Here is a 24,298-nt window from a genome sequence, read left to right as displayed (position 1 = left end):
TCACTGTTTGTAGGCAAAAGAGAGACAGGGAGCTCTTACTGAGAGTAGTGTTGTCTTTGAATGAAGGTCCATGCTTGCCAACCTCATTTTTCTGAGCTGTATTGAATTAATATTCAACATGGAATCTTTAATTTCCAGTGTTTCAAGGAATCTACTTTGCTATATTCGATGACTTTTTAAGTATATATTTTATGGCAACTTTCAAAAAAAATAAAAGCATTAGGCTAATTTCTCCCCACTCATTAGTCATTAGCTTTTTAGTTCTTGCCCAAATCCAGTGCTCAGGTTTCTGGGACTCAGATTAGTACGGTGTCAACATTCTCCAATGGTTGTCACTCAGCCAGCTCTCTGCAGGAATTCTAAATCAAGAAACAACTCCTGTGGTGGGTCTCACTGAGGCTGCTAATATATTATTTCTAACATTCTCAGTTTTTTCAGGAACTATTTCATTTGCTCACATACTGTAAAAAATTTAAAAATTAAAAAAAATGGGAAGCTACCCTGCCATTCTTGCCCCAACTCCTCATAACTGTTCAATAACGTTCACTTTTCCCTTTACACTTTTTAGTTTCCTCCTCAGATCATCCTTCGGCAGCAAAAGGCTTGAATTACTTTGCATAAAAGAGCATTTCTCCATGATTGTTTTAGAGAAAGCTTTGTCTTCTTTAGTGTGAGGCTATTTCATGGCCTGTATCTCAGACATAGAAAAGAATGGTCTGAATAAAATCTAATCAAGTTAACTCCATAGGCATTCTAACAATTTCATCATTCGGAATATGATCGGGTTCCTGATAGGAAAGGTATCCAAGAATGCAGTTAGTTTAAATTCCTCTGTGTGAGCCCTTTGGCAGGTCTTCTACCAAAGGTGGCAAGTCCACAGGTGTGGGAGGTCAGGCCAGTGACAGAAATGAGTGTGGTGAGTTGGGTGGGGGTTTGGTGGGCTAGAGAGCACGCCCTATGCAACGGCTGCTGTGAGGTGTGCAGGTTCAATTCTATTAGAGCTGCCAGAATCTCAAACTAAGAATCAGCCTTAATAGAAAATCTTCTGACCTTTAAATGTTGGCAATTCATTATTTTAACATATTGTTTAGATCTATTGATGTGGTTTGGCTGTGTCCCCACCCAAATCTCACCTTGAATTGTAATAATCCCCACATGTGAAGGGCAGGTCCAGGTGGAGATGACCAAATTATGGGGGCAGTTTTCCCCATGTTGTTCCCATGGTAGTGAATATGTCTCACAAGATCTGACGGTTTTATAAATGGGAGTTCCCTGCACAAACTCTCTTGCCTGCCACTATGTAAGATGTAACTTTGCTCCTCATACACCTTCTGCCATGGTTGTGAGTCCTCCCCAGCTATGTGGAACTGTGAATCTATTAAACTTCTTTCCTTTGTAAATTACCAAGTCTCAAGTATGTCTTTATTAGCAGTGTGAGAATAGACTAATAATCCCATCAAAACTTCTGCAAGTTGGGCAACACTTTTAGGCCCTCAGGGTAAGACCTCTGCCCCACAACCTTGGGCAGGCATAGAGACGATGAGGTGTGACCAGGAAAGAAAACACCAATGCAGGCTATAGTCCAGGTAGGCACCTGGAAAGGTGACTTCTTTCCTTAAGGATGAGGCATGAATAGGCTTTGGTCCTTTCTGGTTCTTAATGAATGGGTAATGCTATTTTGTATTCCTGCTTTTAAGGGAAATAATAAGAACAATAATGACTATACTAATTACGTCTAGCACTGTGAAGGTGGGTAGGGGAACTGGGTAGGTATAGGACAAACTCTCAGTGTAAATCCCAGCTTCACAAATAAAATACACAAGGTAGCAATGCCTTTGTAGTTTGGTTTTAATCAAAGACTCAAGTCCTTTAAGGCTTTGATAAACAAGGGGCAGTGAGACAAAGTACAACAGAAGGGTCCATCTTAATTCATTTTGGAAAATTAAAGAGCTTCTTTAGATTACAGAGCAGCAGAGTTGGGCTGCAGTGAGCGTAAATAAGCCCTTGCAGTTGCTAAGAGACCCATAATTTAATCCCCTCCCCCGATCAACATGTGAAACTTAGCAGAAAGAAGAAGTGAAAAAGAATTTGATAGAGCTTTGATAATAATGTTAAATTTAGTAACTGGAAAATGTCACCTTTTACATAGAAAGTCCCATGGGAGGTAAAACATTTCTTCCCCCTGCTTTTTTTTTCTTTTTTTACTATACTGTAGATGGAAATTTCTTTTGTAAGTTAAAAAAACTAGCCTAAATGAAAGTTACCATTTCCAGTAAGTCTTCAAGACTCTCCTTTCTTTCCCTCCTTTTCATCCTCCACACCGAACATTGTACATACCTCAGGAACTTGATTGTCCACTGGGAGGACTGTAATGTTAAAGCAGATCCCATGCAAAGTGCCGCCATGTTGGTTACTGATGGAAAATGTGAACTGGATATCTCTGCAGTGGGGGCCAATGTCTTGCATAGGGGGCATGTAGGCCACTTTCATATAGTTTACAGCATGCTGCAAAGTAAGTTGAGATGGACATGTGGGTGTTGATTTGCAAGGATAAAAAGCTTTTATAGGTCAAAAAGAATCATCATGTTAATTGATACTGGAAACTGTAAACGCCACCATCACGACTTTGAAGAATACCAAAAGCTCTATTTTTACTTCAATGGCAAAAACTGCAATAACTTTTGCACCAACCTAATAGAAGCAAGGAAGAATTCTCCTACAGAGTTTCAGAAGGAGCATGAACACCTTGATTTAAGACTTCTCCCTCCAAGACTACGAGAAAATAAAGCTTATAGTTCTTTATGTCCTGGTGGTTTATTTTAAATTACCCAGTTCATGGTATATTATTGTTGGCCCTTGAAAACTAATACAGTAAGATATTGAATAAATTGAATTTTGTGGAATAAATACGTATACACCAGATCCCCAAATTAGAGTCCTGCTGATGGCAAAACAATACAAGGGTCTGTTTTGTAAAATTACTGAAAAGATTATGAAACCATATTCAACTTGATCAAGTACTTTGAAATAGATGCCACATGCTTAATGGAAACATAAAAGCAACAAGTGTAAAGACATCAAGCCTTTGTGGCAGGTATCAAAGGCCAACATTCTCAGGCGTGCCATACCTTCTAAGAGCACATTTACATCATGTTTGTCACCATTTTAGCATATCCTCATACCTGAGTGAATGACCTCAGCTCCAGGGCTGTAGGATTTTTGACTACCTTTGGTATGCTGTCCACCATGAATAATTTCCCAGCATCCAAGTGTCTAAAGAGAAATACAGAAGAACACATCAGCTCATTTTTAGATAAGAAAAATGAAATCAAATAGCCCACAATCAAAAACTGAAAGACCTCATTGTGAGAAGAAACCAGGTGCTCTATCTTTATATTTTTTCTTTATGGGGATTCTAGCATTAAGTCCAGTTTCATCAATGTCATCCTTGTCATGACTGCAAAAGGAATGTCCATAATTTTTTGCTTGGCATCATGAAAGGGAATTGTTACACTCATGTTAAAAATGCTTTCTTGCTATCATGCATATGATACTAGCCTAAGGTATATTCATGCCACTTTTCTGGATTGAAATCAGAGAATGTAACCATTTTATGGCAGTAATTCGCAAAATTAATGTTAGGAATATCTCAATAAATCGTACTAAAAAGAAAAGTAATCATTGTCTTTCAAAAAGGGGATTAAAGGTTGTTTTAAGCCTACCAATGCTGAAGACACTACAAGCTGCAGGTCACTTACCACCTAATACAGCTTTCAAAGGGAGACAGGAGGTAAGTTTGAGAGAAAAGTAAATGCCTAAATGAGTATAACTTCATGTCTGACCAATGGAGCAAGTGAACCACAGTACTATGTATTGCCATATATTGATACTTTCAGCTTTTTAATCCTAGAACTAGTAGCCCAAATGCTGACTTTTCAGATACCTGTGGCTGAAGGAGAAAAACGGAGGAGTAGTTATTGTGTAGACCAGCTCCCTGTCATATGATTCTGTATCTATAAAATGTAGATGTTTCTTTGTTATATAGGCCACCTCAGTTTCCTTGACAACCAAATGCCGAGAAACTCCAGGAGCCTCCTTTGGAAGCTGGTCATCCACTGGAGTGATATGGATTGTTGCCATCTGGAATAAAAATATCTGTACCATTAATTTGAAATACAAACAAAAACAAAAAACAAAGAGAATGCCCCACAATCACCTAGTCACAGTTGAGATAGTTTCAAAAACTGTCACTTATAATATACTTCTGTCAAATGATTCAGGAGCTATTGAGAGTGTGAGCCAAAAAACGGAAATTCTTTATTCATTTAATATTATATTTTAAGAGTATAAATATCACAGGCCAGGTGCAGGGGTTCATGCCTGTAATTCCAGCACTTTGGGAGGCCAAGGCAGGTGGATCACTTGAGGTCAGGAGTTCAAGACCAGCCTGGCCAATATGGCAAAACCCTGTCTCTACTAAAAATACAAAAATTAGTTGGGTGTGGTGGTGGATGCCTGCAATCCCAGCTACTGAGGAGACTGAGGCAGGAGAACTGCTAGAATCCTGGAGGAGGAGGTTGCAGTGGGCCAAGATCATACCGGATTCCAACCTGGGCAACAGAACAAGACTCCAACTCAAAAAAAAAAAAAAAAAAGAATATATAATTATCACAATTATAGTGAATCCAGTCATGAGTGCTATAGAATGGAAATATAAAACACAAAATATGTTCCTGGTTTTATTTTTACATCTCTCTTCTACCGACAACCTGTGCTTTCTTTGATAATTCCTATACTCAGTCATCAATCTTAGAAACCTTGACATAAATTTTGGTTCTTCCTTTTCCACCCACATATAACACATCACCAAGTCCCAGAGTTTCTACTTATAAAATTTCCTATGCAGTGACCATACTCCACATCCCACGCACAAGTGTCATTCCCATTGCTACCGGCCTACCTTTCATAATTTCATCCTTACATTATTGCATCCTTTCTGTTAGCCCTAATTCAAAGAGCTAATCTAGATTTTTCATACCTCTAGTGTTATCTTTTAACGAGTACAAATCAAATAAGTTAATTCACTTCTTCAAAAATCTTAAATAACTGGGACTACAGGCACCCACCATCATACCCGGCTAATTTTTGTATTTTTAGTAGAGATGAGGTTTCATCACGTTTGCCAGGCTGGTCTTGAACTCCTGACTTCAAGTTTGCCCTCCTCAGCCTCCCAAAGTACTAGGATTATAGGCATGAGCCACCGCACCTGGCCACCTTTCAACATCTTTTACTGCCTTTCAACATTAACCCAACACTAATTGCACACAATGCACTGACCATGTACTGGTCCTTGACCATGCTTCCACGGATCATGTTGCATCTTCAATCTAGAATGCTTTTCTCCTGCTTTCTCCAGCAATCGGAGTCCTTCCTACCCTTAAATGTGCTTCTTAGATCTTTCCCCAGTTTTTCAGTTGGAATTGTTTCTGAATTTTACTTATCCCTTGCTATGGTTTGAATGTTTGTGTTTCCGCTCTAATTTATGTTGAAACTTAATCTCCATTACAAGAAGTAGTAAGAGACAGGGCTGTTAGTGGTGATTGGACCATGAGGTTGAATTCATGAGCATCTAATCACCCTTATGAATGAACTAGTGCCTTATAAAAAGGCTTGAGGGAGTGAATTCATCTTCCATTCCTTTTCCTGTATGAGGACATAGCATTTGTTTCCTCTGGAGGAACAACAAGGTTGCAACAAGGCACCATCTTGAAAGCAGAGAGCAGCCCTCACCAGACACAAAACACGCTGGCAACTTGGTCTTGAACTTCCTGGCTGCAGAACTGTCAGAAATACATTTCTATTATTTATACGTTACCCAGTCTCAGGTATTTCACCATTGCAGCACAAATGGACTAAGACAGAGATAGCTATTGAAATACCTGAAAATGCGGAAGTGGTTTTAGAACTGGGTAATGGGTAGAGACTGGAAGAATTTGGAAAAGCAGGCTAGAAAAAGCCTATATTGCTATGAATAGATCATAAAGGGTAATTCTAGTGAGGACTCAGAAGAGGTGTGCTATAGACAGAGCCTCAGTCTTCTTAGACATTACATAAGTGGTCATAATCAGAACATTGGTAGACATACAAACAGTAAAGGCCCTTCTGATGAGGTCTTAGATGGAAATGAGGAATATCACATTGTAAACTTGAAGAAATATCTTCTTGTTATAAAGTGACAACTTGGCTGAATTGTGCCTGTGTTCTAATGCTTTAGGTAAGGCAGAACTGAGCAGGAATGAGCTGGGATATGTGGTAGAAGAAATAACTCAGCAAAGTGTTGAACATGTTGTGTGGTTTTTCTTGACTTCTTATAGTAAACTACTAGAAGAAAGAAATGAACTAAAGCCAGAATTTATCATCAAAGGGGAATCAGAACTTAAAGATTTGAAAACTTCTCAGCCTGGCCATATATAGAATAAAAAAGCATGTTTAGGAGAGACCACAAAAGGTGTGATCAAGTGCCTATTTGACAAAGAGATTAGTATGAATAGAAAGAAACCAGTTGCCATTTACCAAGACAATGGAAAAATGACCCTGAAGGTATTTTAGACATCTAGCAGGCCACCATTCCCATCACAGGTTCAGAATGCCAGGGCCTTCAGGGCAGAATGGTTTCAAGGGAAGGACCTGTGGGCTCTCTGCCCAGCACTGCCTCAAGTCTCTGCTCCCTGCATTCTGATGCAATCCTCCTTGGCCATCCCAGCTGTGGCTTAGGCAGGCCCAGGAACTGATTGAGCCACCAATCTAGAGGACAGTAGCAGTAGTCCTTGGCACAAATATCAACTCTGCAGGTGTGCAGAGGGCAAGAGCTGTGAAAGCACAGCTGCTTCCATGTAGATTTCAAGAGATGCCTCAGAGAGCCTCGGGCCTCAGGCAGAGAGTTGCCTCAGGGGCAGGGCTGCTGCAGACAGTCCCCACTAGGGCAATGCCCAGCAGAGCCATAGGGTCAGGGCCACCCCAGAGACCACCAATGTGCAATCTGGGAAAGCCTCAGGCACGTGATGCCAACTCTGACAGCTGTTGCATGGGCTGTACCCAGAAAAGCCATTAAAGCGGAACTGTCTGGGGCCTCGGGGGCCCAACCCTAGCCCAAGCATGTCCAGAAGGCAGGACATGGAGTCAAAGTAGATTATTCATAAGCCTCAAGACTTAATGTTGTTTGCCCTTTCTTCTTTCCTATTTCTTCCCTTGGAAGAGGAATGTCTATCCTATACCTGTCCATCATTGCATTTTAGAAGCATATAACTTGTTTGATTTTATATGCTCACAGCTGGAGGGGAAATTTATTTCAGGATGAATTGTACCTGAAGTCTCATTCATACTTGATTTAGTACATAAATATGTAGTAAATGAGATTTTAGACTTTATTTATTTTTTTGCATAGATGCTGAATAAGATAAAACTTTGGGAGCTGTTGAGATGGAATTCGTGCATTTTGTATGTAAGAAGAACATAAACTGGGAGGACAGGGGTAGAATGTTATGGCTTATTTGTGTATAAATTTATTTATGGAAATAAATTTCTATTATTTCTAAATTACCCAGTCATTTATCCTGTTACAGCAGGTTTAACAAACTTAGACATCCCTCAACTAGCATATTTATTCCATTATTTTGTATTAGTAGTTGGTTTACAAATGGGTCTCTCTCCCAGACTGAAAGTTCCAGGAGACCAGCCTTACAATATGGTGTAAACCACATGGAATTTGACAGTACAGTTATAGTCCTGAGCATACCACTTACTAGCAGCCATTTGACCTTGAACAAGTTACTTAACCTTTTAGTGTCAATTTTCTTATTAGTAAGTTAAGCATAATACTAACAATCTCACAGAATTGTTATAAGGATCAGCTAAAATAGGCAGCTTTGCAAGCAGAATAGAATTTTGAAGATAAGCAAAATGTCTCCTACAGTAGGCCAAAAGGGAACAGGAAAAATAGGGAAGGCAAAGGAAGGTTCTTTTCTTCTCAGTCAACTGAGTTATTTTTCTCCATTTTTCTTCTTACCACTCTGACTGCATGCATGAAAGGCTCTAAGATAACTTCTGGTAGCACGGGACTCCTTGGGAAAACCAGACAAGGTGCTACAGATCCCGTTGCAGGAAAAAAAAAAGAAAAATCTCTGTTTTCCTCATAAAACCCCAGGAATTAAAAGGAAATGATCCCTCTCAAAATCAAAGGCTCCGTTCTGTTTTGCATTGTGTTATCTAATGATTTTCAGTTTTGGGGACATCAGAAATTACTTCACATTATGAGAGAGATTTGGTGAGTAATAACTAGGTAGAAAATACAGGTAAAGGATGGCTAATAGTAGTTGTAAATCAGAGAAGCATGCTCTTAGCCACCTGGAAAATAAGGAAACATCCCCACCCACCACTGGAAGATGAGACTCCCATCAGGGATGGGCTGATTACAAAATAAGCCAATTGGCTTTGGGTTGCCTTGCAATGAAATGCATGGTAGAAGCACTACACCATCGTCTCCCGTAGTATCTATATGGTCTTTTCATATTTAAGCATTGACATAAAAGCATAGCAAGAAGGTCTTAAGACACTAATCTACCTTTTAGTAAAAAGGTTATAAAAGGTTTGTAAAGCTTTCACCTCATGGTCAAATTGGTTAAGATAAAATGGAATAATCTATAAGGTTTCATTTAAACAAACAAACCAATGCAAGGGTAAAATTTAGATCTACACAGAATTTTCATGTCATAGTAAAGGCTAATAAAAAGTTTTTGCCTTTTGAGCCATCATTTTGGCAAAATAATTTATGGCAATCTGGAAATTATCCTTCCTGATTCCTGGCTTTTTTAATGGTTCAGAGGGCCCCTGAAACATTCAGAAAAGAGGTAAACAGTATTATTTGACATGTTTAGTCACATGAGATTGCCAAAATGATGTCCAATCTTCTTTAAGTTATATTTTGGTGAATACTAATATATGTTCAAAAATTGTATGGCATTTCTAAAATTCTAATGCCTAAGTATATACTATCAATCATAATTAGGGGTAAAGTTATTGTAAACCAGGAAAAACAAATAAACTTCTTTGCCAGTCATGTTTTTAAATGTAACTGTCCTGGAAATGTTGACATTTGCAGACAATTGTTGTCTTGCTTTGTTCCTTCTCAAAAGACAGTTTATAATCAAACTATATTAAGGACTTTAACAGGTGTTCTCAAATGCAGGTTTTTAATAGCTTTTAACATTGTAACGTTGGAATAGAGAAAGAATGTACAGGACTCCTAAAAAAAACTGACCTGTTCACAAATAACAAGCAAACCAAAATTTAAGTGGATTGCACTCAGAAAGTTAAAGCAAACTTTTTGACTTTTGTTTGAAATACTGCTAATCCTTGTTTTGTTTTTCAGAGTCAAGTAAACTTAAACTATTTACAGCCTTTAATAACTCGGTAAGGTATATTCCTGTAAACAAAATTTGGAGCATATTCATTTTTCTCTGCCTGGTTCCTGTAGAATTTGGAGGCTCTTATGGCAATGTAGTTGTTTGCACCAGTGCAATAAGAATCAATTTCTCTTTGTTAACAGGACACAATTGGAAAACTGATTATTTTATCAAGGCTTTGACTGAAAGGTGTGTTTCCCTTTAAGTAAATAAGCTTGACAAGCAGAACCAATAAAAGCCTGCTGGGGAGAACTGGCCCCATACCTTGTCTACACAGTACCCGCACAGAGTTCCTAACCTGTAGTCAGTAAAGAATGTCACTTTCTAACAGGTCTGGAAGTTCCAAGTTTATCTTAGGACCTCAAGAGGAGAGGATCACCCAACTCACAGGTATTAGAGGATACAAACCCATGGATGGACTCAGCTTTAAAAGTCTTATCTGAAATTCCTTGTGAAACAGAGTTTCATCAAAGCCACTCCAAAGGCCTATGTAAAAATAACCATTCTTGATCCATTTTATGCAAATAATCTGGCCAAGTATAAGACTAAAGTTTATTCATAATTAGTTTTTTCCAAAAATGAGGACTGAAAAGAAAAATTTTGCTCCAAAGCTTATCATACGCCATTAAATCTTAGTCTCATTACTTGTTTTTAAGTTTTTGCCTACACTTTAGACTAACCTTGCTTATTCCTGTGAATCAAGGGGTGATCTTCTGCAGCTTGGGGAAAAAAAAGGATGAGTGATGTAAAAATGTGAATCAATATGCTAGTTCTGGGCAATTATCTTGCAAATTATGCCCGGTAATCAAAGTGAGTAAGGTGCCCATAACCAGGAATTGTCTTTGTTTGGGAAAATAAAACCAAGGAACTTCATAGATCTCTAAAAGGAAATTCTATAACTTGGCAAGTAAAATTTTAGATGGAAATTATCTACCACACCACACTTGTAGGAATTGCTGTCCTCACTCTACTATTTGCAATAGGGTTATACACAGTAGCACCTTCTAACTGAAATATTGGACAGAGAGCTTTCATTGCTGTTGTATTTCACTTAATTATCCTTATAACTGGGATAATCGTTACTGACAAAAAGGAAGCATAAAAGTTTTACTATCACTGAGTCTGCTAGGACTTTTTATTGGATTTAGTGATGTACTTTTAAATGAAACATGCTGCTTTTGGATTAACACCTAGTAAAGTAAAGGAAAATCTACAGGTACTTAAAAATCAAATCAAAATTGCTAACATGCTCAGGGAAAATGCCAGCTTCAGCCCTGGGAGGCTATAATCCCTCTTTAATAAATTCCAGTCTTCTTTATGGAATTGATTAACCCCTTTATTAAGCCCTCTCTTGGTTATATGTCTTGTATTGACATTTGGACACCACATACTCTGTACTATAACTCAAATTGTTTCTTCTCGCCCAGAAGCAATCAAACTCCAAATGCTGCTACAAACTGAACCACACATGGACACGCCATTCTTCTGAGGACCCATAAATCAACCCCAGGAGGAGGCCTAGCTGCTGTTCCCCATTCAATGACCCTTTTCAGGAGGAAGTAGCCAGAAAGAGTTGTTGCCCAAAACCCCCTAACAGCAGTTAGTGAGATACCACCACAGGGAGGAATGTGGTAGGAGTTATCAAGAAAAAGAAATTTTTTTAGGCAGATAGAAAGGAAAGGGGTCCTTGGGAAGTTTTCATCTTTTAAAGCATCTCTGGAAAAGTTTCTGGTAAAGCCCCAGGTCTTAGAGCCAGGCCAGCAACCTTTGATATGCAAATGCAGTGCATTAGAAACTGGGTCCACCCAACATGGCGATTTGTGTGCCTTCTTGCCCTTGCTCCACATGTTCTGGAAACGTGGTCATCCTCACATATCCCCACGGTAGAACATTACAGCACCCTACATTTACATATTAAAAGGTTAGGGTGAGAGGGTCAGCTACCCCCCACCCAAACTCCCCTTCCCCACCCCCACTCCCCACCCCACTCCCACCCCCCGTATAAATCACATGCCTGGTCAAACCAAGTCCCTGAGCTCTATGCAAATCAGACACAGCCTCCTCCAGCCTCTGCATATATACCTGGCTGGTCCACCACACTTGGGGACCTCCTCTTTTGGCTTTGGAGCCCCCCCCAAATTTGCACAGGGGTAGCTTCTTCCTTCCATCTTCTCCCTTCCTTCTTGCCCCTTCTTGCCCATGAAACTCTCTGCTCCTTAAAACTACACACATACACACACAAATGTGCCCCCCAAGAATTACTACAATGGTATAAGAAAGCATGCTGTACATTCTTTTTACACAAAGAACACACTGGAGAATAAATTGGCATGGAAAATGGTCTCTTTGAAGGCACAATAACTATTGTTTCCTTATTAAATCCAGTTTTCCAATTAAGTGGAGCCTCACTGATCTACACTATGGCTGGGAGGTCCCACAGAGAATTTCTGAACTTTGTAGATTAGCAAAACACTATAATTGGGAGGGAAAAGTCATGACACAGACTCCGGGAAAATAGAAAAATGACCGCCATTATGTTTCTTTATTTTGATAACTGTATTTAATTATTGAAATGCTTCATAATGGATAGTAAACATGGTGTAAACTTTTGCAACAGTCATGAAAGATAGAGACAGGGAATTAATTTATTGATCACCTACTAAGTACTGGGTACTCCCTGTGCTACTAGCTATCTTGTGTGATCCAGATAGCACTTTGCTAATAATAGCCATGGTTATTATTCCCAATGCTCAGAGATAAAAACCTGAGCCCCAAATGGGTTAATTGATTTGCCCCAGGGAGCACAGCTTGTAGGTTGATGAGCTGAAGTTCTAGTCTTTTTCATGTCATAGAAAAAAGCTTAACCATATTTTGGTTTTTTGGTTTGAGTGTCAATTTCAAAAAGAATTATCATCACTTTCAAATTGGGTATTCTGAATACCATTTTGTAGCCAAAATTGGCATTGCTGATCTGTGCTTCCATCACAACATCAAAATAAATCAAAACCATGGAATCTTCTGATCACAAAAGCAACCATCAGGTAATCAACTTATCTGAACTTCTAGTTACTCAACTAGAAGCTGAAAGTTACAAATTTTGTTGAATATTTTAAATCTATTTTTATTTGTAGGTTATAACTAGATACTTGTCCAAATTGAGGATGTAAACATCAATAGACCAGGTAATCATTTGAGTTCCTTAAAAATTAGAGTTTCACTAATAATATCAGAGTTTTAAACATAAAAATGCTTGCCAGCACACGCACACACACACACACACACACACACACACACAAATACTTCTTTTATTGGCATTCACACACTTATTTCTCTGAAACTCTGAAGAATAAAGCTTTACACTTATTACCTCCGCATCTCATTCCCTCCCTAGTCCCTACCAAATGTTTGGGTCTTCTTATTTCCTCCTAGTTTCAGTAAAAGTTGAAAGAACCAAAATTCATTTTGTGATCAATAAGCATTTCATGAGTGTCCACACTGAATCAGATACCTAGGTTTAGAAACATTGAGATGAATAATTCAGGATCCCTGCTATCAAGGAGATAAGAGTTGATCCAGTAAAAGAAATAGTGGTTTCACTTTATAGAAAGTTCGAGAACAAAGATATGTGTAAAGACGCCAGAATATGTAAAAGGCCAAGCTGATCCAGCCTGATGGTTTGTGGAATGGGGTCACCAGAGGATTCTTGGAACAGGTGATGTTAGAGCTGAGAGTAAGTGCATAGTCTGGAAAGAAATTAAGCCAAAGCTACCACCAACTAGAAGAGAGAGAATGGGAAAAAAAACAGATGCTAGATTAATTTCACTAGACTACTGCTACTCTATCAATGAGTTTTAATTTATCACAACTATAAGGATTTGGTTAATCACCTCTATTTGTAAAAGGCCATAGGAGGGGTTCTGAGGATGATCTAGACCAGAAAAAAATGAAGGTTGAAGCTGAAGTGATGGCAGTGAGGTGGAGACGTAGAGATAGATCCAAAAAACTCATCAAGCAGATTTAGTAAACCTACAGACTGATTGGTTGTGCAGATATTAGAGAAAGGTATCAGGGATGACTTCAGCAATTCCAGCTACAGTCATTTTGTACAAGTTTTTAGGAACACATGCTAAATGTATTTTGGTCATAATAAATTTAAAATGCTGATGAGACATACATGTAAAGATGTCAGGCAGAGAGGCAGGTACACAAGTCTGAGCTGGATAAATATTTAGGGGCCAAAGGTACATGGTGATGAAAAGAGAGCAAATGTGTAGATCTCCCTCTCTCCCTGTCTCTTTCTCTTTCTAACATAAATTAAGAAGATGAAAGCAGAGAAAAACATGATAAGCATCTTTAGAAATCCATCCATCATAGGGAATAAACTTATAACTAGATCAACAGGGTTTAGTTCAACCAATTTGCCCAGATTCAGAAATAATTATGCTGTGCTAAAGTTTTCATCTATATTTGTGTATATGAAGAACATGATTTATACAATATATAACAATAAAATAAGAAAAAAGATGTCCTGTAATTTCCATTTTTTAAAACGCCTACAGGCTGCTAAAAGTGATATGGTATTCTAGTCAGAAACATAACTCAGATTGGATAGATACACAGAAGACTTAGAGGTAAATCATATTAATTGTTACCATTTTGAACTATCAAATCAACTAAGGTTTCAAACAAAAATGTAATCCAGAAATGGCATATAATACATTGATAAAAAGAGGGAGATGTTATTTGAAAAGGAGTTGACTTGTTAGTCAAAGAGTAGATGAACTGAGTTTTCTCATTCATTCTCAATTTCTTCTTAATAGGGATCACCTACTGCCTTCCATTTCTGACCTTCCTGGAATCATTATTCCTGATTATCTCCTCCTATTATACTTTTCTTAGCACACAGATGAATAGCTCAGTCATCTAAGCATTAACTAATGTCAGTGTCTGTCACATTATGGGAGGGCATTATGTAACATATAAGGCACTTGCTTTTAAGCAGTCGTTCTAGAACAGATTGAAGGTTTGCTTGGATCCATATGCATGCCTAGCAAAAAGTACTGTACATAGTAGGTGTATTAGCCTGTTCTCACATAGTAAGGCATACCTGAGACTGGGCAATTTACAAAAGAAAGAGATTTAATGGATGTACAGTACCATATGGCTGGGGAGGTCTCACAATCATGGTGGAAGGCAAAAGGGATCAAGCCACATCTCACAGGGATGTCAGCAGGCAAAGAGAGAGAGCTTGTACAGGAAATGTTTTTAAAACCATCAGATCTCATGAGACTTATTCACTATCACGAGAACAGCATGAGAAAGGCCCACCCCCATGATTCAATTACTTCCCATTGGGTTACTCCCATGACACATGGGAACTGTGGGAGTTATAATTCAAGATGAGATTTGGGTGGGGACACAGCCAAACCATATCAAGTAATCACTTGATTTCAGCTGTCCTTTTTAAAAATCTCTGTTATCAACCATCCTCTCCTTTCAAGGAGTCTATTACAGTTGTCCAGACACTATATGGACTCCACTTTCCATAATTTCTATATGGCAATGTTTGCTTAAACATATTTCTACACTCTATGCATTTAAATTATATCCTTTAGTGGTAGTAAGAAACTCTTAGCTCTTCAAAGACAATAATAAATTGTAGCTAATGTATTTATTGTTTCCTATGTACCAAAACATTCTCAGTACTTTATATGTATTATCTCACCTTCACAATAACTCTAAAGGAAGGTTCTACTATTATCTGTTTTACAGATAAGGAAACTGGGGCATGGGTTGACCAGTTAGTCAGTGTCAAGATCAAGAGGGAAACTCAGGCAGCCCAACTCTAGAACCCACAATTCAATCACCACATACAGAATAAATGTTTTCTTGAGTGTCAGGAGACAAGAAAATTTTCTGAGGTGCTCTATATAAAAGGGTCCCATAGTTAAGTGACCTTGAAACACTGAATACATAGATATATGTAAAACTCTTTCAAAAAGTAAATATCTTAGTAGTCCTATTCCAAAAAAATCTACTTAATTGTATTTGATCCATTGTTTTCCAAACTTTAAACCTTGAAACCTGTTTCATGTGGTTTCTAACCACATCTCCCAGGATTGATACCTGTGCACAAGACTTTAGGAAAGTGTTCAGAAACAGCCTCTTACCTGTGGCACTGAAAGATTTGGAGGTTCATGGCTGTCCCACAGGACAAATTCAAAAGAATCTTCAAATATTTCTCCACCAAAGTGACGATAATAAATGATTCCATTAAACAAATCCCTCTGAAGGAAACCAGGCACAGGATAGCCTATTGGGTCCATAAAACACCACATACTTTTGTACGAGTCTATCGAATATCAAGGTAAAATGATATTGAACTTATCTTCAAAAGTCTTATCTGTCTAGTATGTTCTATGTACCCAAGGAATCTGCATTAAATGTTTTCATCAAAGGTAAATAATAAAGCAGAAAAATAATAAATAATAAAGCAGGAAAACTGAAGTCACTACATCTGTCTTGATATATGGAAAAATTGGCATTAGAAAAATATTTTCAAGAAACTTACTCTTATTTCAAATATACAAAGTAACACTAACTACTTACTTGATCCCTGTTTTGTCAAACTCTGGATCTACCTACTTTAAGAAGCAGTTATTAAGTGATTCTAACAAAATGTAAATAAATGTTGTTCATGAAATTATCAATAATCTAGACTAGTCCAAACATCTCCTTTTAGACTAATTTGTTCTATCACCTTGCTTGGTTGATCTAATTTTTCATAGTGTAATTGTTACTTTGAGGCTCAGCTCTGGAAATCTGTAGATGTAGAAGCTTGGATAGATCAAATTAACTTTCCTAAATCTCAGACTTCCTCATTATAAAATGAGAATAAAAATACTATCTTACTTCAGAAACTTGATGTTCACCTTAGTGCAAACTCTGACACAATTCAGCAAACCCAGAAGGGTGCGTAGAAGGTTCTCCATGGAAGAGTGAATGGCATTCGAATGATCTTAACGGCCCAGAACTTACCTATCAGTCCTGGCCCTGGCTTCTTCATGATCTCCCCAGCCTGTGGAGGTTTCGTGATATTGAAGAAGATGTAGTCATCACTGGCATCCACATCTGAAGCTCGCAGCATGGATCCCTGGATCAGGATGGTCTGCCCCTCCTCCAGTTCAATCACAACATTGGTTATGAGGAACGGGGGACTATCATCTTTGGGCAGGATGTTGATGGGGAATTTGTGATGGATGCTGTGATGGCCATCAAATATCCGGAAGACCACGAAGTCTTTGGTGGAGTCACTGTCATCGTGATGATAGCGAACAACTCCAGCCTGGAGGTCAGCCACAGTGAAGAGAAATCCTTTCCCCTCTGAGGGAGAGAGCAGAGATGGAGCAGATTGAGAGAGAAGGTGCAGGAGTAGCAGCTGTGGGAAAAGCATAACTACAGCAGAGGCTGCTATGGAAAATGTGCAGCCTGTATTTCCCTCATCTGGAAAAACTACAGATTGTTAGTGGGTTCTGGGACAATACATCTAGTTTTGAATATTGGCTGCAACATGTATTAGTTGTACAGATTTGAGCAAGGTATCTAATTTATGAAACTCATCTGTAAAACATGGATAACAGTGCTGTGATGGTTTTAACTTTTTCCATCACCTTGACTAGGCTAAGGAATGCCCAGACAACTGGTAAAACATTACTGCTGGGTGGTTCTGTGAAGACGCTGTCTTTTAAAGTGATTAGCATTCGAATCAGTAGACTGAGAAAAGATCACGCTCACCCTTGTGGGCAAGCATCATTCAATCCATTGAGGAACTGAATAGAACAAAAAGGCAGAGGAAAGGGAAATGCTCTCTCTCCTTCCATCTTCTGCTCTCTGACACTGGAGCTCCTGGCTCTTGAGCCTTTGAACTCTGGAACATAAACCAGCCACCCTCTAACACCCCCATGTGTCCCTCCACCCTCCACCTCTCTCCACCCCACTCACTCTCTCCATTCCCCTTGCCCAGCTTCTCAAGCCTTTGGCTTTGGACTGGGAGTTACATTATCAGCTTCCCTCGTTCTTAGCCCTTCAGACTAATGCCCATGACTTCCCAGGCTTTCCTGGTTCTCCAACAGCCTAACATGAAACCTCTCAGCTTCCACAATTGCATAAGCCAATTCCCATAATAAATCTCCTCATAAATAGGTAGGTAGGTAGGTAGGTAGGTAGGTAGGTAGATAGATAGACAGATAGATTACATCAGCCAATTCCCATAATAAATCACCTCACAGATAGGTAGGTAGGTAGGTAGAGAGAGAGAGACAGATATTCTGTTGGTTTAATTTCTCTGGAGAACCCTTACTAATATAAATACCTCATAATCCATGGCAAGGATGAGAAAATTTAAGCAATAGTAAGCCTACAGTAAATGTTGGTTATTCTTCAGCTAATTGCTACCATTCTACATGGCAGCAGTTCTTAGAGGAGTGGTCTCAAACCAGCAGCCTTGGTACCATCTGCAAAGGTTGTTAGAAATGCAAATTCTCAGGGCTTATCCTGGACCTGCTGAATTAGACATTCAGAGGTGGGTGGGAAGGAGGCCACAACCAGTGTTATAAAGCCCTTCTGAAAATTACTGGCTCAAAGACCAAGAGCTAGAGCTCTGATATCTAACAGACTAAGTTCAAATCCCAGTTCTGCCATTTTCTAGGTGTGTAACCTTAGATAAGTCAGTTGTTCTAAGTCTCAGATTAGCCATTTGTAAAATGGGAATAATAGTATCTAACATTATAAAGCTGGTATGAGATAAAGTATACAGAATGCTCTGCACAGTACAAAGTGAATGCTTAATAAATGGTCATGTCATACTATTTTCTATCTCCTCTGAACCTAGAACATCATTGCATTATGGGCTCCCACTCCCCATTTCATTTCTATAGTATTAATAAACATGCTTTGTTTTCTTCAGAGACTTATAATTCTTTTTATTTTTTTTGAGACAGAGTCTCCCTCTATCACTCAGGCTGGAGTGCAGTGCAGTGGCACAATTTCAGCTCACTGCAACCTCCACCTTCCAGGTTCAAATGATTCTCCTGCCTCAGCCTCCCAAGTAGCTGGGACTATAGGAATGCATCACCATGCCTGTCTATTTTTGTGTTTTTAGTAGAGACAGGGTTTCACCATGTTGGCCAGGCTGGTCTTGAACTCCTGACCTCAAGTGATCCACCAGTCTTGGCCTTCCAAAGTGCTGGGATTACAGGCATGAGCCACCACCACGCATCGCCAGAGATTTACAATTCTTAATGGCAGGTGCACCCCATTACTCTCTTCACACCATGCAGTTGTGTTAAAGACCTTAGAGGAATAAACAATTTAACACTTCCTTGCCCAAGAGCCAAGTTATGCTTCTTTCTAAGTAACAGAATCCTAGTTGTATTTGCATAGCAATACAGTCAATTAAAAATACTCAGTCTTGCAGGGCGCTGTGGCTCGTGCCTGTAATCCCAGCACTTTGGGAGGCCAAGGTGGGCAGATCACGAGGTCAAGAGATCAAGACCATCCTGGCCAACATGGTGAAACCCCATCTCTACTAAAATATAAAAATTAGCTGGGTGTGGTGGCGTGCACCTATAGTCCCAGCTACTCAGAGCCAAGATTGTACCACTACACTCCATCCTGGTGTCTGGTGACAGAGCAAGACTCTGTCTCAAATAAAAAAAAAATACTCAGTCTTCCCAACTCCCTTGGACTGAGGAGTTGTATGTGACATAGTTTGATAAGAAAATCTAAGTGGAAATTGTTGTATTGTGCTCCTGGGAAAACGTTTTAAATAGAGCAAACTTCTTTCATGGCATGACTTCTTTCATTGTTCCTTCTGTGTCTTCCAGCTTCAAAGACATGAAGAAAATAATTAATTTTCAAGCCACTGCACTTAGATTTCTCTTACATACAACTGCACACCCACCCTGACTGATACACCCAGATTTAAACTGGCATCCCACTATCCTGGGATTAAGCAGGAGGATTTATCATACATTTATCATTTTGTTTTTGATTCCAGAATTCCCTAATCACAAATGATAATGAGAGCTTTCTTTCTGCTTTACGTTTAGGCAAACTAAGAAGATAATTGCATTAAATTCTCTGAGCTCATTATAAGGAATGGCTTATTTTATCATAAAGTATAAATATTACTTGTATTAGAATTATTACCTTGTTAATTATCATCCTATAGAATAATTATAAATTCATTTCTTTTAAAATATGACAACTACTTCTAATAACATAACATCATTATTACTAAAGTATTCATTAAGCATTGATTTTTCTTTTTTTTTTTTTGAGACAGAGTCTTGATCTGTTGCCCAGGCTGGAGTGCAGTGGCATGATCTTGGCTCACTGCAACGTCCGCTGCCCAGTTTCAAGCAATTCTCCCATCTCAGCCTCCTTAGTAGCTGGGACTACAGTGTCCTGCCATCATGCCCAGCTAATTTTTGTATTTTTAGGAGATGGGGTTTCACCATGTTGGTCAGGCTGGTCTTGAACTCTAGACCTCAGTTGATCCATCTGCCTTGGCCTCCCAAAGTGCTGGGATTACAGGCGTGAGCCACCACATCCAGCCTAATTTTTCAATATAGTTTTTTGAAGTAGAAAAATAAAAAAACACTGTCCTCCAACTGGAAAAAAAAATAACTGGTTAAGGAATAAACTTAGAAGGAGCCTTGCATGGCATCCAGAAAGCAAAAGTGAGGTTTAAACAACGAGCTGCGCACAACGTACTGTTTATAAATGGTTAGACATTGATCTGAGCATCTGAACACAAAAGTCAATGGTTTCAAGATCTCCAGATTTTCTGCATTTGACAATTTCATTGAGAAATGGGGCCCAAGAGATGCTACATATATCTGTTAAATATACTTTTGAAGAAAATACTTTTGGATTATTTGCTAAGTTATCAAGTTGGATCATTCACCTCTTAATGTCAGCCATCCATGCTGCAGGCCACCAACGGTGACTAGCCGGACAGCATCAATGTCATTATTGTCGACAACCTGAAACTGTTCCCAAGTGATGGCTCGAGACTGCCCCTCCAGGAGATTCAGACCTATGAGAGAAAGGAGAAAAGGGTGTTGGCATGACAGACTGAATAAAGAAAATATGGCACATATACACTGTGGAATACTATGCAGCCATAAAAAAGAATGAGTTCATGTCCCTTGCAGGGACATGGATGACGCTGGAAACCATCATTCTCAGCAAATTAACACAGGAACAGAAAACCAAACACCGCATGTTCTCACTTATAAGTGGGAGCTGAACAATGAGAACACATGGATACAGGGAAGGAAACATCACACACCAGGGCCTGTCAGGGAAGTGGGGGGAATGCATGCAGGACTTAAAACCTAGATGACGGGTTGACGGATGCAGCAAACCACCATGGCACATGTATACCTATGTAACAAACCTGCATGTTCAGCACATATATCCCAGAACTTAAAGCAAAAGAAAAAAGAAAAAGATGTTGGCAAATTCTATGACATGCCAACATGCCTGCTTAAGAAAAGATGAATTAATTTCCACTCATGAAACCATCTGAATACTGGATCTTTAAAAGCTTTTCAAGAAACTGTAATTTGCTTTTATTTTTAGTACTGTTTTTATTTTTAGTACTATTAACTCCAATATTACAACAGATTGCAGAGAATCTTGCAAGGGACAGAGCAAGCTGGTCGAATCACAAGGCAGTGTGCTGCTGGACCTATCTTATACTTCCCTCATATCTGCCAGCCTCACCCACCACCCCGGCCACAACCTGTTCTCTAGCTGCAGCTGCCCCAAGAGGATTCCCAGTTTCCAACATTGTAAAGTCCTCCTGTCTCCACTGTGTCATCTTCTGATGCAGCCAGCTACCTCCACTGCCCTCTGGTGGTGGCAGGACCAACCTTGTGACTGGTCAGGTCTTACACCAGGGGACCCAGGGAGTGTGTGCAATGGCTGCTAAGAGGGGCCAGGTAACACAATCTGGGCATGTGGAAGGTTAACAATCCAGTGAAGTAAACCTTAACCCATTAAAGACAGGAAACGGGAAAGAACTGACCATTAGATTGTTGAAGTTTTCCCCACCCCACTTTTAACTCTTCCCAGACACAGAGCTTCCATCTCCTCTCTGGAGACATTGGCAGTACAGAGAAATCTGCTTTATCTTATAAAGCTGTGACCAGCTCAGCCATGCTACGTTTCCCCCTACTCTTGATTTCAGCATGGGGTTCGTACATCTGATCTGCCTCAGGGTCTGTCTTCTAGAGGAACTGGGCTAATACATATATAAAGGAGGGGGAGAGAGAAAAGAGAGGGAAAGAAGGAAGAAAGGAAGGAAGGAAGGAAAGAAGGAGAGAGGGAATGAAGGAAGGAAGGAAGGAAAGAAGGAGAGAGGTAGCGAAGGAAGGAAGGAAGGAAAGAAGGAGGGAGGGAGGGAAGGAAGGAAGGAAGGAAAGAAGGAGGGAGGGAGGGAAGGAAAGAAGGAGGGAGGGAGGAAAGGAGGGAGGAGGGAGGGAGGGAGGAAGGAGGAAGGAAGGAAGGAAGGAAGGAAGGAAGGAAGGAAGGAAGGAAGGAAGGAGGGAAGGAAGGGTGCATAAGAATCTCTGTGACTGGCAGTAGGGGTTTGGAAACCAGGAGTGTACAGGACAAGGTGTCAAGAAGCACAGCAGACGGAAAATCGAGAAGCCTAGAAATGTATACAAGAAAATACTAACATTTGTTATATCTTCATGGTGAAATAATAACTTTAAATGTATAGTATTCTTCAAATTTCAATGATGATACAGATCAAGTTCATAATAATCAAACATTTATTTTAAAAAGGATTCTTTTTAAAGAATGTTTTGATGTTCAAAGTAGCCAAAATGACATTGAACAAACCTGGATGTCACCGATCACACATACATATACAGACTATTCTGTCTCTATGCTAAAGCAGGCGTCCATGCAACATGTGATTATTCCTAAACTTCAGCTTACCAATTCCATCTTTTCTCTCATCATCCTCCTGACAGCGGTAGAGTGGGATACAGAGCCAGAATTATAAATCAGGGCTGCTCATCTGATGTTCTCTATCTCTACAGAAACTCGCATACATACAAACACATACCCACGTGTACCTACGCACCAAGCAGCTTGTTTAAGCTGCCACCTGAGGATTTAAATCAGACACAGATATTTTCCCCTAATGCAATCTAACACCGCTGCTTATGTTTCAAACGGTATCAATGGGATCAGTGACAATGGAAAAAATCTCCATTTACATTCCACATTTACGTCTGATCACATAAGTCCACTCAGAATTGAGAAACATAGAAAGGCATATGTTAAAGCAGTTAAAGCGCTTATTTATGTATTCTAGTTTCCATGCAGCCCAACATAAAAATACACTATGGATCACAAAAGCTAAACCTTTCTCCAATCCCCTGGAACAATTTGAGTTGGAGATTTCAGTCCCACTACAGCTCAGTAGCACAGTTACTTTTTTGCTTCATTCAGTTGAAAGGTGTCCTTTTGTCATATCTCCAGCAGGGGAAATAACTTGGACTCAGGACACAGGAATCCTGGATACAAATTTCTCACACTGCCAGTAGAAATTAAAAAAAAAAAAAAAAAGCTACTATCTGATGCCCTTAATGTATCTGGGCTTCAGTTGCCTCATGTAAGAAATAGGAATAAAACTACCTTTCTTTCCTGACCCATCTACTTTCTTGTATTCCCTTCAGGGCTATGTTGCTTGATGCCTTATATTGAGCTTTACCTGTATTCCAGGATACACGGGGGGCATTTGTATCTGCTGTTCTGATGGAGATGTGGACGGTCATAGGTGCACTCCTTTCAAAGAAGAAGTCGTATACCTCCAATTCTACCTGTAAACAACCAGATGCAAGTGAGCCACACACTGAAACGTTACAGGGTAAAGTGGTGTTAATTCTGGAGTATACCCACACACAGAGGCAAACAGACATTCAGGTGTCTGCTGTTCCCACATCTCATTTTTGACAACCTGGTTTGAATTTTTCAGGTTCTAGATCTTGTTCCTTACTTCAGCAGTATTTTTAAATTTTCTTCTACATAAAAGTATTCATCTAAAATTGGTAATATACTGGAGAAGTGTCTCTGCACTGGCTCAGGAGACTAACTCATTCCCACATTCAGTCGCTTAAATCTCTCTCAAAGGTAGAAGATCTAGAGAAGTGATTTTTAACTAAGGGTGATGTCCCCTTCGAGGACTTTTGGGAATGTCTGCAGGCATTTTTGGTTTCAGAAGTGGGCGTGTAGGAGAATGCTATTGTCATCTAGCGGGTAGAGGCCAGGGATACTAACATCCCACTGTACACAGGACAGCCTCCCAAACAAAATAATTATCTGATACAAAACGGCAATCGTCATACTGCTACTATCAAGAAACTCTGATCTAGAGACATCTATCCCACTAGACAAATGTTTAAATATTTCAACTTTGCTTTCATGAAATTCACAACAAATAAGTAGGGGCTACGTGGTGACTTTTGATCTTTGTTACACACTGTGTATACATTGCACCAGATGTTAGCAGAGAAGAAAGAGGTATAACACAGAAATATGCAAGGCATGCTCCCTACTTTTGAAGAACATGTGGTTGGTGGGAGAGGATAAGATAAATAATCAGACAGCAATATATCAGCAAATACTGAATAACAAAAGAAACTGATTCAAGGCTGCCAAAGCAACAGACTGAAAATGAAACTCCATGGGCAGGAGGTGTCATTTTTGGAGGCATAATGTTAATATGTATTCAGTTGGGCCCCTGGCCCAGG

The 24,298-nt window shown here is 39.4% G+C and overlaps 1 protein-coding gene across 12 annotated transcripts in view; it reads right to left on the bottom strand.

The window, feature by feature from the left end:
• Positions 1 to 24,298, bottom strand: part of FREM1 (FRAS1 related extracellular matrix 1) — a 191,757-nt gene that overhangs the window by 83,312 nt on the left and 84,147 nt on the right. For 11 of the 12 annotated variants that reach the window (XM_032300158.1, XM_032300156.1, XM_032300157.1 and 8 more), the window contains 7 exons: positions 23,260 to 23,368; positions 20,431 to 20,562; positions 16,500 to 16,844; positions 15,632 to 15,774; positions 3,944 to 4,140; positions 3,183 to 3,273; positions 2,338 to 2,505 (listed from right to left, as the gene is read on the bottom strand). In XM_032300158.1, the coding sequence (XP_032156049.1) occupies positions 2,338 to 2,505; positions 3,183 to 3,273; positions 3,944 to 4,140; positions 15,632 to 15,774; positions 16,500 to 16,844; positions 20,431 to 20,562; positions 23,260 to 23,368 (1,185 nt within the window). Of the gene's footprint in view, positions 1 to 2,337; positions 2,506 to 3,182; positions 3,274 to 3,943; positions 4,141 to 11,469; positions 13,237 to 15,631; positions 15,775 to 16,499; positions 16,845 to 20,430; positions 20,563 to 23,259; positions 23,369 to 24,298 lie in introns of those variants that run through there. The other variant, XM_032300171.1, reaches the window with a different exon arrangement.

The sequence above is a fragment of the Sapajus apella genome, unplaced genomic scaffold (assembly GCF_009761245.1).
Source record: "Sapajus apella isolate SASKATOON/1434 unplaced genomic scaffold, GSC_monkey_1.0 scaffold42, whole genome shotgun sequence".
Classification (NCBI taxonomy): domain Eukaryota; kingdom Metazoa; phylum Chordata; class Mammalia; order Primates; family Cebidae; genus Sapajus; species Sapajus apella.
Note: the sequence above shows the minus strand (reverse complement) of the source record. Positions and strands in the feature narration are given on the sequence as shown.